This window comes from Emys orbicularis, chromosome 4 (assembly GCF_028017835.1).
Source record: "Emys orbicularis isolate rEmyOrb1 chromosome 4, rEmyOrb1.hap1, whole genome shotgun sequence".
Lineage (NCBI taxonomy): Eukaryota > Metazoa > Chordata > Testudines > Emydidae > Emys > Emys orbicularis.
Genome location: NC_088686.1, coordinates 116,694,598 through 116,706,665, shown reverse-complemented (window position 1 = coordinate 116,706,665; position 12,068 = coordinate 116,694,598). Strand labels below are relative to the sequence as shown.

The 12,068-nt window shown below is 45.4% G+C and overlaps 1 protein-coding gene across 1 annotated transcript; it reads left to right on the top strand.

The window, feature by feature from the left end:
• Positions 1 to 6,514: 6,514 nt before the first annotated feature.
• On the top strand, positions 6,515 to 8,771 carry INS (insulin). The gene is made up of 2 exons (XM_065403901.1): positions 6,515 to 6,701; positions 8,635 to 8,771. Exons 1-2 carry the CDS (start codon positions 6,515 to 6,517, stop codon positions 8,769 to 8,771), a joined length of 324 nt encoding a protein of 107 aa, XP_065259973.1.
• The last annotated feature ends 3,297 nt before the right edge of the window (positions 8,772 to 12,068 follow it).

The following is a 12,068-nucleotide window of genomic DNA, read 5'->3' as shown; positions in this document are numbered from 1 at the left end:
CATAAACGAAATGATAGGACAAGGACAGCTGGAGCTGCAGCTGAATCAGTGTCATATGGGCCACCTCCTTGGCTGGTGTAAATCAGAAGAGCTCTATTGACTTCCCTGGAACCATGTCAGTTTAAAACATCTGAGGATGCTTCCCAAACTGTACAAAGTTGTCACAAGCCCTTTCTCCAGAGCAGGCTCCTCTTGGAAGCAGCCCCAATGGCACTTGACCTGCTAGGTTAGGCAAATCTGCTGCCCTCCAGCTCTAAAAAGTGTAACCAACAGGCAGCAGCAACCCCCGGCATAGGCAGACATGCAAGATTCAAGTGGCTGCAAAGGTTGCTTAGTATAGGTGGATGGGAGCGGGGATAGTTGCTAGGACATACTGATTCCTAGGTAATGGGGCTTGCATTCAGACTTTTCTGGGAAGGATCAGGATGCTGAAAGGGTCCTGCTTATCAAAGCTCATTTTAAAACCTCCAGAGTTTGCGATAGATGTGAGGATGGAGGCTTTAAACAAAGAGATCCGGGTCTCTTCTCTGCAGCAATCCGTCACGGGCACCCAGAGAGTTTACGGTCCGGCCTTCCTACCGTGATGCTTTTGATGCTTAATAGCTGTCACTAGTGATTAAACTGACAAAGAGCAGACAGCCTTGCACGGTGCCTCTGCTCAAGGCACACTGTTCTAAGGTGTGGAAAAGACAAGGGGAATAGGAGATATAAACAAAAGTCTAAGCAAATATTTAATGGCATAGTGGAGACTCATTCCCAATCATACAAGAACAAGGGAGCACTAAGGCAACAGATAAATAGGAAACACTTTTCTAAAATGGCACCTCTTGCCATTAACCTATGGAACTCATTGCTATAGGATATTATTGAGGCAATCAGTTTAGTGAACTATTGTTCTTCCAGAGCCTACGATGTGCAGTATATTGATTGGGTACACCTAACCACATTGCAGGAGGGGGAACTAAAAACATCTAACTTGTAACGGGACTTGTGCTCCTAAGTCATTTATGTATTTTTGCCAATGCCACCTATAATGTCAGAAGCTTAACAGGCTGTGGGATTCATTACTTTGGATCAGTATATTGGGGGAGATTGCCAAAGACACAGAGATGTGGTAGGCACCCAGTTTCTATTTGTGGTTTTGAAAATCTCCTGAACATTGGATTTACTCTAGGAAGCAGGTAATACCCTATCATAGCCCAGTGGAAAGCAGGCCTGATTAAGTGAATTTACTCTACTCAGATCTTCCTGGCACCCAAGCCCCTATGCCTGAATATGCTGCCAGGTCACTCAGTAGTGCATCAAAAGGCTTTTTGGGGGTCCGCGGGAGGGGGTTGATGGGGATAATGTTACATATTGTGCAGAGATGCTATTAACTTGTTTGAATGTCATGGCAGCATGAAAAAGAGAGAGAGAGCATCTATAGCAGAGGACATGACTGATAATCTATGTGGGTAAATAAATCCCCTCTCCATCCATGTATCAGAGGGTTGCCACTTTTCACAAGACTTTCTGCTCCCAGAGTCATTTAGCAAACACATGATACTATATTCCCTAAAAACATGAAAATGCCAAACAGGAGTTATTACTTACAGAGCACTGATAGCAGAGGAAGACATGATCCCTTACCTAAGGACTTTAGGCCATTAATTTAGGTAATTTAGACTGATTCAGCTCTCATCATTTTTTATATTGGTCTGACTCCACTCATTTCAAAGGAATTCTGATTTATACAGGTGTAAGAGGACAATCAGGCCCTTAATTTCTAGATTAAACAGGCGAGAGAATTAAGAGATATAAGGTCCTGAATTTCAGAGGTGCTGAGCGTCTGTAACTCCAGTGAATAGTGTAACAGGATACCAGAAGATGGTCCAATCAAAGGAGTCCAGATTTTTTAAATGCATTTCTTTTGCTGTGGGTCTTTGCAGAAAAAGTGTGTTTTGAAGAGGGTGGCACAAGTGGATTGGCAGCAGCAGGCACGGGAGCAGGAGGAAGTGAGCTCAGATGATGTACAGTAGCTGGAGCCATATTGTGAGGGTGAGGCAAGAAGCTGCAACCTGCTGTGGTAGGCTACAGCAGTGTTTGAAAGTTGAGCTTACTTTCAGGAAAATGAAACTAATGCCCCCTGCCCCTTTGCTGGTTAGTCCTTTTGACCTCACATACTTTGTGTAATGATGGTGTAGATCTACATAGTATGATGCTTTCTTTCCTTTCTTTGATGAGCAGTGAAATAATTAAATGTGTTGACATTTAAAGTATCATCATTGGCATCTGGTTAGCACCCATTGACATGAACAGAGCATCTCACACCTCAGAGCTATTGTTTCAGGCTCTCTGCAAACTCAGGTGCAAACATCTCTATAGTGGTTCAACTCACTTCATGTTCTGAAGGTTTTCTTCTCAACCATACCAGCTAGAGACTGGAGAACAACAGGGAGTTCCACCACACCCCACACTTTGGGAAACAATGGGCAAGAGCAAATCAATAAAGTGGTCAGTGACAAGGTGTGTGTTGTGATCAGATAATTAGAAAGAAGGGTGATTGTAGCAGCATAATTCTGTATCGAGTGGAGGGCAGTAACATGAGTTGCAGGAAGGCCAGAAGAAGAGGAAGCTACTGAAGACAAAAGTAAGATCAGGGCCGGTGCTACCATTAAGGCAAACTAGGCGGTTGCCTAGGGCACCAAGATTTGGGGGCACCAAAAAGCGATGCCCCCAATTTTTTTTTTACAGCATTCCTACGCCCCCTCCCCGAGTGCGCGGTCGCCGCTCCACTTCTCCCGCCTCCCAGGCTTGCAGCGCCAATCAGCTGTTTGGTGCCGCAAGCCTGGGAGGGGAGGAGAATTAGAGCGGGGGCGGAGTGCTCGGGGAGGAGGCAGAGCAGAGGTGAGCTGGGGTGGGGAGCTGCAACATGGCTTCTCAGGCCAGGGGGGTGGGGAGCTGCCGTGGGGGTGCCTCAGGGCTGGGGGGGGAGCTACCGCAGGGCTCCCCACCCCAGCTCACCTCTGCTACGCCCCCTCCCCGAGCATGCCATTGCTGCTCCACTTCTCCCGCCTCCCAGGCTTGCGGCGCCAATCAGCTGTTTGGCGCCACAAGCCTGGGAGGGGAGGAGAATTAGAGCGGGGGCAGCGTGCTCGGGGGGGAGGCGGAGCAGAGATGAGCTGGGGTGGGGAGCTGCCTCACAGCTCCCCGGAGGGGGGAGCTGCCGCGGGAAGGGGGCGCCTCAGGGCGGAGGGGAGCTGCCGCAGGGCTGGGGGGGGGGGTCATGCAAGGTGGAAGTTTCGCCAAGGGCGCGAAACTTCCTTGCACCGGCCCTGAGTAAGATATGATCCAAGTTGTGGTTTTGGAAATACAGAGGGGGTTTCTGCTGATGTCTGGTAGCTTTCCTGCATGTGAGCTGGTTGCACTTGAACCTATAACTCCCTTCAGTCTCTCTTTTGCTCATTCTCACCCACCCTATATTCTACCGTGAACCAAACAACTACTCCTCATGCTTTTTATCTTCCATAATTCCCTTTATTGCTGTGCGATAGAGACGTAAAGGTAATAAACCTCTTAAGAGGAGCGGAGATGTCCACCGGTTTTATTTCCCCTACTGATTTTGTATCATTTGGATACCAGTACGGAAGTACAGAATAATAATAATAAAAAAAAAAACCATGCCCTGTCTGCAGTGTGTAGTTTTATATAGCACCTTTTTATGCTACAAGTGCTTTCCAGAGTAACGTAGCATCTGGACAGGCAAACGTAGCAGCCATTATGCATTCAATATGAACTCCTAAGAAACCTAGAACGACAGCAACCTCCCGACTCCCATATATTCTGAGGAGAGAGAAACATAAATTCTGCACTTAGCTCCCTATGTTCTGGAGCATTCTAGTAGAAATTCTGTATCATCTTATGGTGAATTTGTTTTATTTTTGTTTTTATGACTATGAATAATGTAGTCAATACAATAGCCCCTCCATTATTCATTCTGATATTAAATTCTATTTATTTTAATTTCTCCTCACATTATAATATGCTAAATGTTATCATTAGGATGCAGAATTAACAAGCTAATAATATAAATGGAGTAGCTCCCACCTCTCCAAGCTATTCCTTCAGGTTTTCTGCAGACACCAGTGCATTGGTTTACATTTGGGTCACAGTTTTAAGCTTTCCATTGGAACCCTGAAGGCAAGGAACCTAATTCGTTAAAAAAAAAAAAAAAAAAAAAAAAGAGGTTCATGGATTCCAAGGCCAGAAAAGACCATTGGGATAATCTGGTTTGACCTCCTGTATAACACAGACCATAGAATTTCCCCAAAATAATTCCTAGAGCATCTTTCAGAAAAACATCCAATCTTGATTTAAAAATTGCCAGCAATGGAGTAGAATTCTACAGAAAATCACATGGCAGCAGAAATTTTCATCAGAAACGTTTTCCGGGTCCAAGATCCAATTTCTGGTATTTTATATATATATATATATATATGAGAGTGAGTGAGAGATACAGATATCCTTCCCTCTAATGAAGTGTTTTCTTTCCTCTTTAACACCTAGCTCTAGCACAGTCTCATCAACAGCTTGGCCTATCGTCAGTTACTCAGTGGGCTGAAATTAACCTAACATATTAACATGTTTGCTTTTCTCTAATTTTACACTTCAGAAACAGCTGTTGAGACTGGCAGCCACTTGGCCCCCTCAATCCTGGCAGTGCCTATTGCCCAGCATTAGTGTAATCGTTAGAGCTTTAATAGCAGCATTATCTCCTGCTAAAAGGGTCACCACAACTCCAGACAGAGCTTCTGCAAAGCGAAAACAGGCTACAGGTGAAATGAGATGGAAACTGCAAACTGTTGCTTCTATCTTAAACCTCCTAAAGACCTGTTGACACTGTGCAGAGAGGACTTAATGTGCCTAGGCAGCAAAAATTTTGGCCAGGGCATCGCTGAGAAGGTGGAGCTCTGATTAATTTCTGTGTTGTTCGGACAAATGCAAAAGGATATAAATACAGTGAAAGGAGGATAGGGAAGTCACTATAAAGCAACTCTAGCCTCTCCAAGCAGACCTCACTTCTTCTCCTGCTGCCACCTAGTTAGGTAAGTCCATTTTCCTCTCTATCACCATCATCTCAGCCTCTAACTGTGTTTTTTTTCCAAGCCCTTTTCTTAGGAGAATGTAGTGCCAGTGAAAGGTGTCGGCTTGACAGCTCTGGCAAATGATGTCAGCTATCTGCAGCATTGGCACAGCATGGGGATATCAAAATTTCCCACACTGTCCTGCCCAAGAGCTTTAGACTTGACATGAATGGGTTACCTATCCATGGCCGGTCAGTCTTCGTGCTCTCTCTGCTAGGACAGCAAACAAGGGTGCGAGTCAGTGCCCGCAACAATGGTGGTTTTGTTATGTTCATAGCACAGGTGGGCACCGCAAGTGGGAAGGGGTGACCGCGGAGGCTCAACAGTGAAAGTCCATCTTGAGTGTTTTCCCCACAAAATATTCATTGCCAAGGGCAACCTGCTAGAAGGGGGAGAAACCCACAGTCTAAATATAGGCTAAAATAATAATAATTATAAAAAAACCCAGCTCCTTATAATTGGGCGTTGTGGGCTGCCTCCTTATCCAGGCCCTGGCTGAAATGCATTGGTAGGATGGGTAGGGAAGCTGGCACCGCTATGGCACATGTTGTTCCTGTTCTATGGATAAGCAGAAGCTGCCTGATCAGGTCTGTTTCACCCCTTTGTGTGCACCTTGGGATTAACATGGCAGATGACTGCAGCATTCCGTTCAAAAGACTATGGCCCAGATCCTGGTGTGTGCTGTAGCCATCCCCTAACTAGCACCACATGACTAACATAACTAGCCATAGAAGGGTCATCCTGCTGTAGGAGGGTCCTCTGCTGCTGCAGAGGTGCTGTTGTGGCTCCTACAGTACAAGCCCTCTCCCCACCAGCGCTGGTGTAGGGAATATGACTGGGGTTTCCATATGCCCCACTGAGCCCTGAGTGCTTTGCTGCCCCAGGATTTGGGGAGATCATAGGCTATCTTCGCATTCTTCCCTGAGGCTCCAAGCTGCGGCTGATGTGCAGGAGTTAAGAGCAGTTCTCTGTTATTTCATTCTCAGGCACTTAGGGTCCAGTCAAGTTCTTTGGGGGAAGAGGCTAGGGGGCGATAAATTAGACATGAGCCATTTTCTACTTGACTGGGTTCCATACGTACTGGGTACGAGCTGTTTTTTTAAACGTATTATTATTAATGTAATATCACATGGGAGGCACCAAAGTTTCCCTGTGACTGGGATTCATAAAGCACCCTCTCACCCATGTTTCTGTGGGATTGTTAGAGGGGCCCTTCCATCACCTTGCATTGACTCTCTTGCCAAAAGAATTAAAGGCTTTAAGATGCACGACGACGCAAGTCTCATATTAAACTCTCTCCTACCCACCCTCCCTGTCTCTAGCTCATTCTCCCCCTCACTCTCTGCCTCATTTTTCCCCTCCTAGCTTTCCTAGGTCTCGCCTTTCTCGTCATGGCTCTCTGGATCCGATCACTGCCTCTCCTGGCCCTCCTTGCTCTTTCTGGCCCCCCTATCAGCCATGCTGCTGCCAACCAGCACCTCTGCGGCTCACACCTAGTGGAGGCCCTCTATCTGGTGTGTGGAGAACGGGGCTTCTTCTACTCTCCCAAAGCCCGACGGGACCTCGAGCAGCCCCTAGGTAAGTCAGTTCTTTCCAGCAGTCCCACTTGCCTCCCCTGCAGCTCACATCAGCTTCTTTCCCTTTGCAAACCACTTCTCTTTATGCAGGAACTCGCAGGCTATGTATATATGTGTAGGAAGCATGTTGCTGAATCATAGTGAGAAGATGCTTCTCCATCACAGGGTGGCCGGTGAGGAAAGGGGAAGTCTGTATTGCAAGTGTTGGCAGGGAGAAAACTAGGGCACAGCATGTCTTAATAGTTCCATCTGTCCTTCAGGGCACACTGTTGAAATGTTAGCAGCCCTCTTCTCTTCAATGGAGCAAAACTGTATGAAGCAAAGAAATGATGCTTATTATTATTATTATTATTAATGTGTATTGTGGTAGAGCCTAGCGATCCCAGGCCTGGATCTGGACCCCATTGTACAAATACTGGAAAATCAAATTTCAAATGAAGCTTTAAAAAAAAAAAAAAAAACGCAAAGGCTGGCTGGGTGGTCCTGCAGTAAAGCAACATGCTGTAGGAATTATCACTGAAGGCTCACACTTGTCTCCTCCCTTGGAAAGCAGGGGCTGGGAACAGTGCCATTCCCAGCTCCTGATAGGCTCATAAAGTGCTTCATGCTGCCAAATGGCTGACATGGAAGTGATATTGACAGGCACCACCGCTCTTCTCAGCCAGTTGGCTGAGCACAGACCATCTGAAGGAAGGACAAGGCTTGTCTACATGGTAGCCCAAGATTTCAGGTGCATTCCAAGGGGAAGAGAGGCTCCTCCATGTAAAAATGTCATGGTGTCGAAATCAGGAGCTCACTTGGGTGCCAGTGGCACTGTAGCATCTGCCTGACTGAGGTGCAGAGTGAATGGGCTTGTTTCCAAGCTATTCTGTTTGACAGTAAAAGGACTGGCTGGAAAATTTCAATTGAACAGGAAGCCCCTTTGTGCTAGGAGATTTCCAAATATAAAACAGAGAGCCCCAGAGAACTTCTAAACAAAGACAAACAAAGAGCCAGGGGAAAGTGATGCAATAATGGAAACGGTCACAATTTTTCCATCTAAACTTTTGTAGTTGTACAATTGCTTTTTTCTTCTTCCAAGCAAAAATTTTCATTTCATTTGAAGTTTTCCATGTTTTTCATTGAAAAGCCAAATATTTCTATTGAAAACATTTCAGTTAATCAAAAATTTGGAATTTTTTTGTAAAAGTCCTCCATTTCCCCCAAAAAACTTTTCACCACACATAAATATGTACCATGTTCCAGTCATCCCTAGGCTACATGCAGCCAGTGAAGAGGAAAAGGCTATTCAAGATTCAAGAGGCAACACACCCAACCTGACAACTAACATTTGCCCACAATCCCTTGGGCAGTGTAGTTGTTTGCTCAGGCTCACAAGATGAGGACCTTCTGAGATATTTGCAATTCCAGCCTAACTCATCTCCATGTAACAGAGCAGCACATTTTTACAATAGTCTATTACCAGCCAGGCACCTCATTTAGCTCAGAAGATCTTTCTCCATTTCTACAAGTCCCCCACAATAATTCCACACCCTCTTCCTTTTAGTATTGTCAATACCCATCAGGCATGGCCCCGCTAATGAATTATAGAACCTGGTTGGAACATGAAATACAGGTAGCATGACCAGATTGCAAGTGTGAAAAATCGGGTCACTTTTTTTCTTTCCGGGGAGCAGGGTATAGTTGTGTATATAAGACAGAGTCCCTAATATTGGGAGAGTCCTGATAATATCGGGACATCTGATCACCCTAAATACAGGGTCTCTATATGCTACAATATTAATAAAGGGAAAATAAATTCAGTTTCCCCCTATTTTCCAATCAGCTCTATACAGGAAATGCTGATCACTATAAAGAGGTACCCCAGCTGAGATAAAACAGTCAAAGGTAATTCTATATATAATTCCACAAGGTTTTCTTCTTTTTCCTGGCAGTGAATGGCCATCTGCAGAATTCAGTGGAAGAACTGCCATTCCAACAACAGGAATACCAGCAAGACAAGAGGGGAATCGTTGAGCAATGCTGCCATAACACCTGCTCCCTGTACCAGCTGGAAAACTACTGCAATTAGAGGAGACAAATATGGAGGGGAGTGTGTCTCTGTGTGTGAGAGAGAGAAAGGCACTTTTGGTATTGCACCTTTAAAGCAATTGAATAAAAATGCTGTGAATCTACTCAAGGAGCTGTGTAATTCATTATATGTTTGCCTCTGGAGCCTACTCTGTTTGTTTCAGGAATCCAGAGTCTGAAAAGTCCTTTGCAGTCTGATAGGTCTGTATCAAAGGGATCAGAAAGGAGTGGAGTCACCCATCGTGTAATAATGCCTTTACCCAACTCAGAAGACTTCTTGGGAATCTAAAAAGCCCTAAAAGCAGAGAACGCAATGCTGAACTGGGCATGTCAGGGTTAGTAGTAGAAACTACCATCAGTGACTTAGCGATGGGTGGTAAAAGGGGGTTTAAGATGAAGCATGTCTTGCCAGCAGCTTATTCTCATACCATCTCCATCAACACTTGATACTGACCAACTTTCTGTAGGTCCATGGTCCAAATATAGAAGGACTGCTGGGAAAATGGAACTCAGATAGCAGAAGATAACAGGGCTCAGGCTGCTATAAGCAAAGAGTGGAGTCATCTCTTAACTATAACTGGTTAAATTAATCATTATGAACGACTGATTAAGTGAATCCAGCCCTCTTTCTGTTTGCAAATTGCCCACAAGTAGCTCATGGTTATTAAAAATGAGTTTGTTTTTCAACAGTCTTTAACCAATAGTTGATATAAAGCTAATTTCAGTGAAAGGAGTTTCCCCAAGCCATTTGTAGTGAATACTCAGTGTTCAAAATGTGCTGTTTGAGCTGTGCTCCATGTGGAACATGGAATTGTTTCTGTTCCTTGCTGGGATTTCCCTGACCCTTATAACATACTGCCCCTTCCACTCAAAACAAGTTGTTGTCTCACAACATGAATTTCATTTCTTGATTAATCTGATCTCAGCTGCAGCCCTGAAAGGCACCTACACCAAACTGCCTCGGTTCAATAAAACAAACAAGGTTACCGAGATTCAAATGCTGTATGCGTGGGAGACCATTCCCATCTTATTTTTGCACTCAGGGTGTTTAACTTTATTGTCCCTTTTTATGGGGTGACACTGCATCCCCCTGTGCTCTGCACTAAACATCCCGCTCCATCATTGAGATTAGTTATGGGACTACCCTCTTATCCAGAGAAACAAGTGGGCGAGGTAATTTCTTTTATTGGATCAACTTCTGTTGGTGAGAAAGACACGCTTTGTAAAGGACATTTAAGTCCACTCAGTGAAAAGCAAGCACCTCAAGGTGGCTGCATCCATTTTATTCCTTCCTGTATTTCCACTGAACTGTTGTTTGTTCATTTGCTTGCAGGAAAAGAAACCCAATTCTTTCCTTTCAGAGACAAATTTTGATAATTTCACTTGGAGCTCAGTAGATGAGGGAGGCTACTGAGACATATTAGTCTGAACATATACGTCCCCTCTTCCCTGAAACAAAACCATCAGTGGTCAATTTTAAATGGCTGATAAGCAGATGTTTTATAGAGCATCCTCACTGGTCTGCAGGCTCACAAGCATAACTTGCACTACTTGGGTTCTACCTGTACATGCCTCCCAGAGATTCAGATGCCCCATCCTCGTCCTGTCCCCAAGTCCTCTTCATAGAACCTGGCCCCAAAGATGTCAGAACTGCTGTCTCCCAGCGAGGGATCACAGTAGCCCAGGTGCCATCTTTTAATATGTTCCTAGAGTACAGCTCCTAGTTCCACCACGGACACAATCTGGCAAAAGTGGTGACAAGTTCAAGGACTGGAATAGTGTGGGCTTGTGTGGGTCACCTTGGCAGAAGTGCAGGCGGGAAGCACACCTGCACAAAATGGAAAATCAAACAGCATGAGACTTTCCGTCCAGTTGACCTCTTCCTAGCTAGGTACTTATACGGTCCCTATCATTGTCATATCTGACCGCCTCAGACATTGATTCATTTATCCTCACCATACCCTGGGAGGTAAAGCAATGTTGTTATCCACATTCTACTGATGGGGAACTGAGCCACAAAGGATTCAAGCCCAGTTCTAGTGAAAATCCCTTCACAGGGACAGGATTTCACCCAAAGAAATTCAATGATTTGCCTAAGGTCATGCAGGATGGGGGGTTAGTCCAGTGCCTTAACCCCAGGACCACTCTTGTCTCAGCATCTCACTCCTACAGCTGCCACCATCCTGGACTAGAAACACATCTCTTTGGCCTCTATTCTATAGAGCTGTGGTGCCTGTGGTTGTGCTTGGGAGACTCAGGCCACAAGCCCCAGGCTGGGAAGATCTGACGAGATCTTTGCATGGCTGTTGCTGCTTTCAGTGTAACTAGCTCCAAGCCAGGCTGAGTATCACTTCATTCATTTGTAGGGAAGACTCCGGAGAAGCACTTATCATAGCTATGCTAATGCCGAGTGAGCTCACCAGGATTCAGATTATTGCAATAAAAATACCAAGAGCAATTACTAATGATAAGGCTGTTATTTAATTAAATTCAGGCATTTAGCTTAAGTTCCAGCAATCGCACACTCTCCATCATGCCAGAGGAGCAGTGCTAAACGGAGCCACAGAGACAGAAGAGGGATTCTGATGCTGACTCCACTCGCAAATGTGGAAGGCCAAACAGCCCAAAGGAGGAAAGCCTCATGAACAGAGAGCCTTGTGAGGCAGACGTTCCTCTCCTCAGTGACTGGATTTAGAGGTGCCAGAGTAGTTCTTTCCTTAGAGAGAGAAACACAAATTGGGGTCCCCTTAGAAACAGCAGAGGAAGAGGCCTGCTTAAGTGAGTCTTGTCCAAGGTCAGTCAATTGTGACCTGGAGCACAACACAGTGTCACTTTTCACCATGAACCTGTAGGATCTGCTGTGCTTTAGAGGGCAGAGCTCAAGCAGTGCACACTTGCTGCAGAAAGTGGCACTGGTAATTCAGCAGGTGGCTCTCTTCCTTTGAAATCGGAACCGAGCCAGTGCCCTCGTGTGTCACTCTGCTGCTGAATGTACCGTCTCTTGTATGAAGCGGAAAGCTGTGCAGTTGGTCATTCACTCTCCTTAGCACAGGCAAAGTCAGACAATGTTGCCAGACTTGCAGCAATAGATTCCCTGGGATCAAGGGGCCCACTAATACAGGTAGATTATACCATTATTTACTGCTCTTGCTCCAGTGCTGCTTCATGAGATGGAACTTGGGGGTGGGATGGGGAAGGGGATGTCTCAAGCCCCCACAGGGAAGCAGGATGTCTCCCCATTTATCTTGGCCCACAAGCATGGAGTACAATGCAGATTCTTTTTCCTCCTTCTCAGCAA

Coding starts and splice junctions, on each gene's coding strand:
- INS (XM_065403901.1), top strand. CDS start 6,515: ATGGCTCTCTGGATCCGATCACTGCCTCTCCTGGCCCTCCTTGCTCTT. Junction 6,702..8,634: donor GGACCTCGAGCAGCCCCTAG/GTAAGTCAGTTC, acceptor TTTTCCTGGCAG/TGAATGGCCATCTGCAGAAT.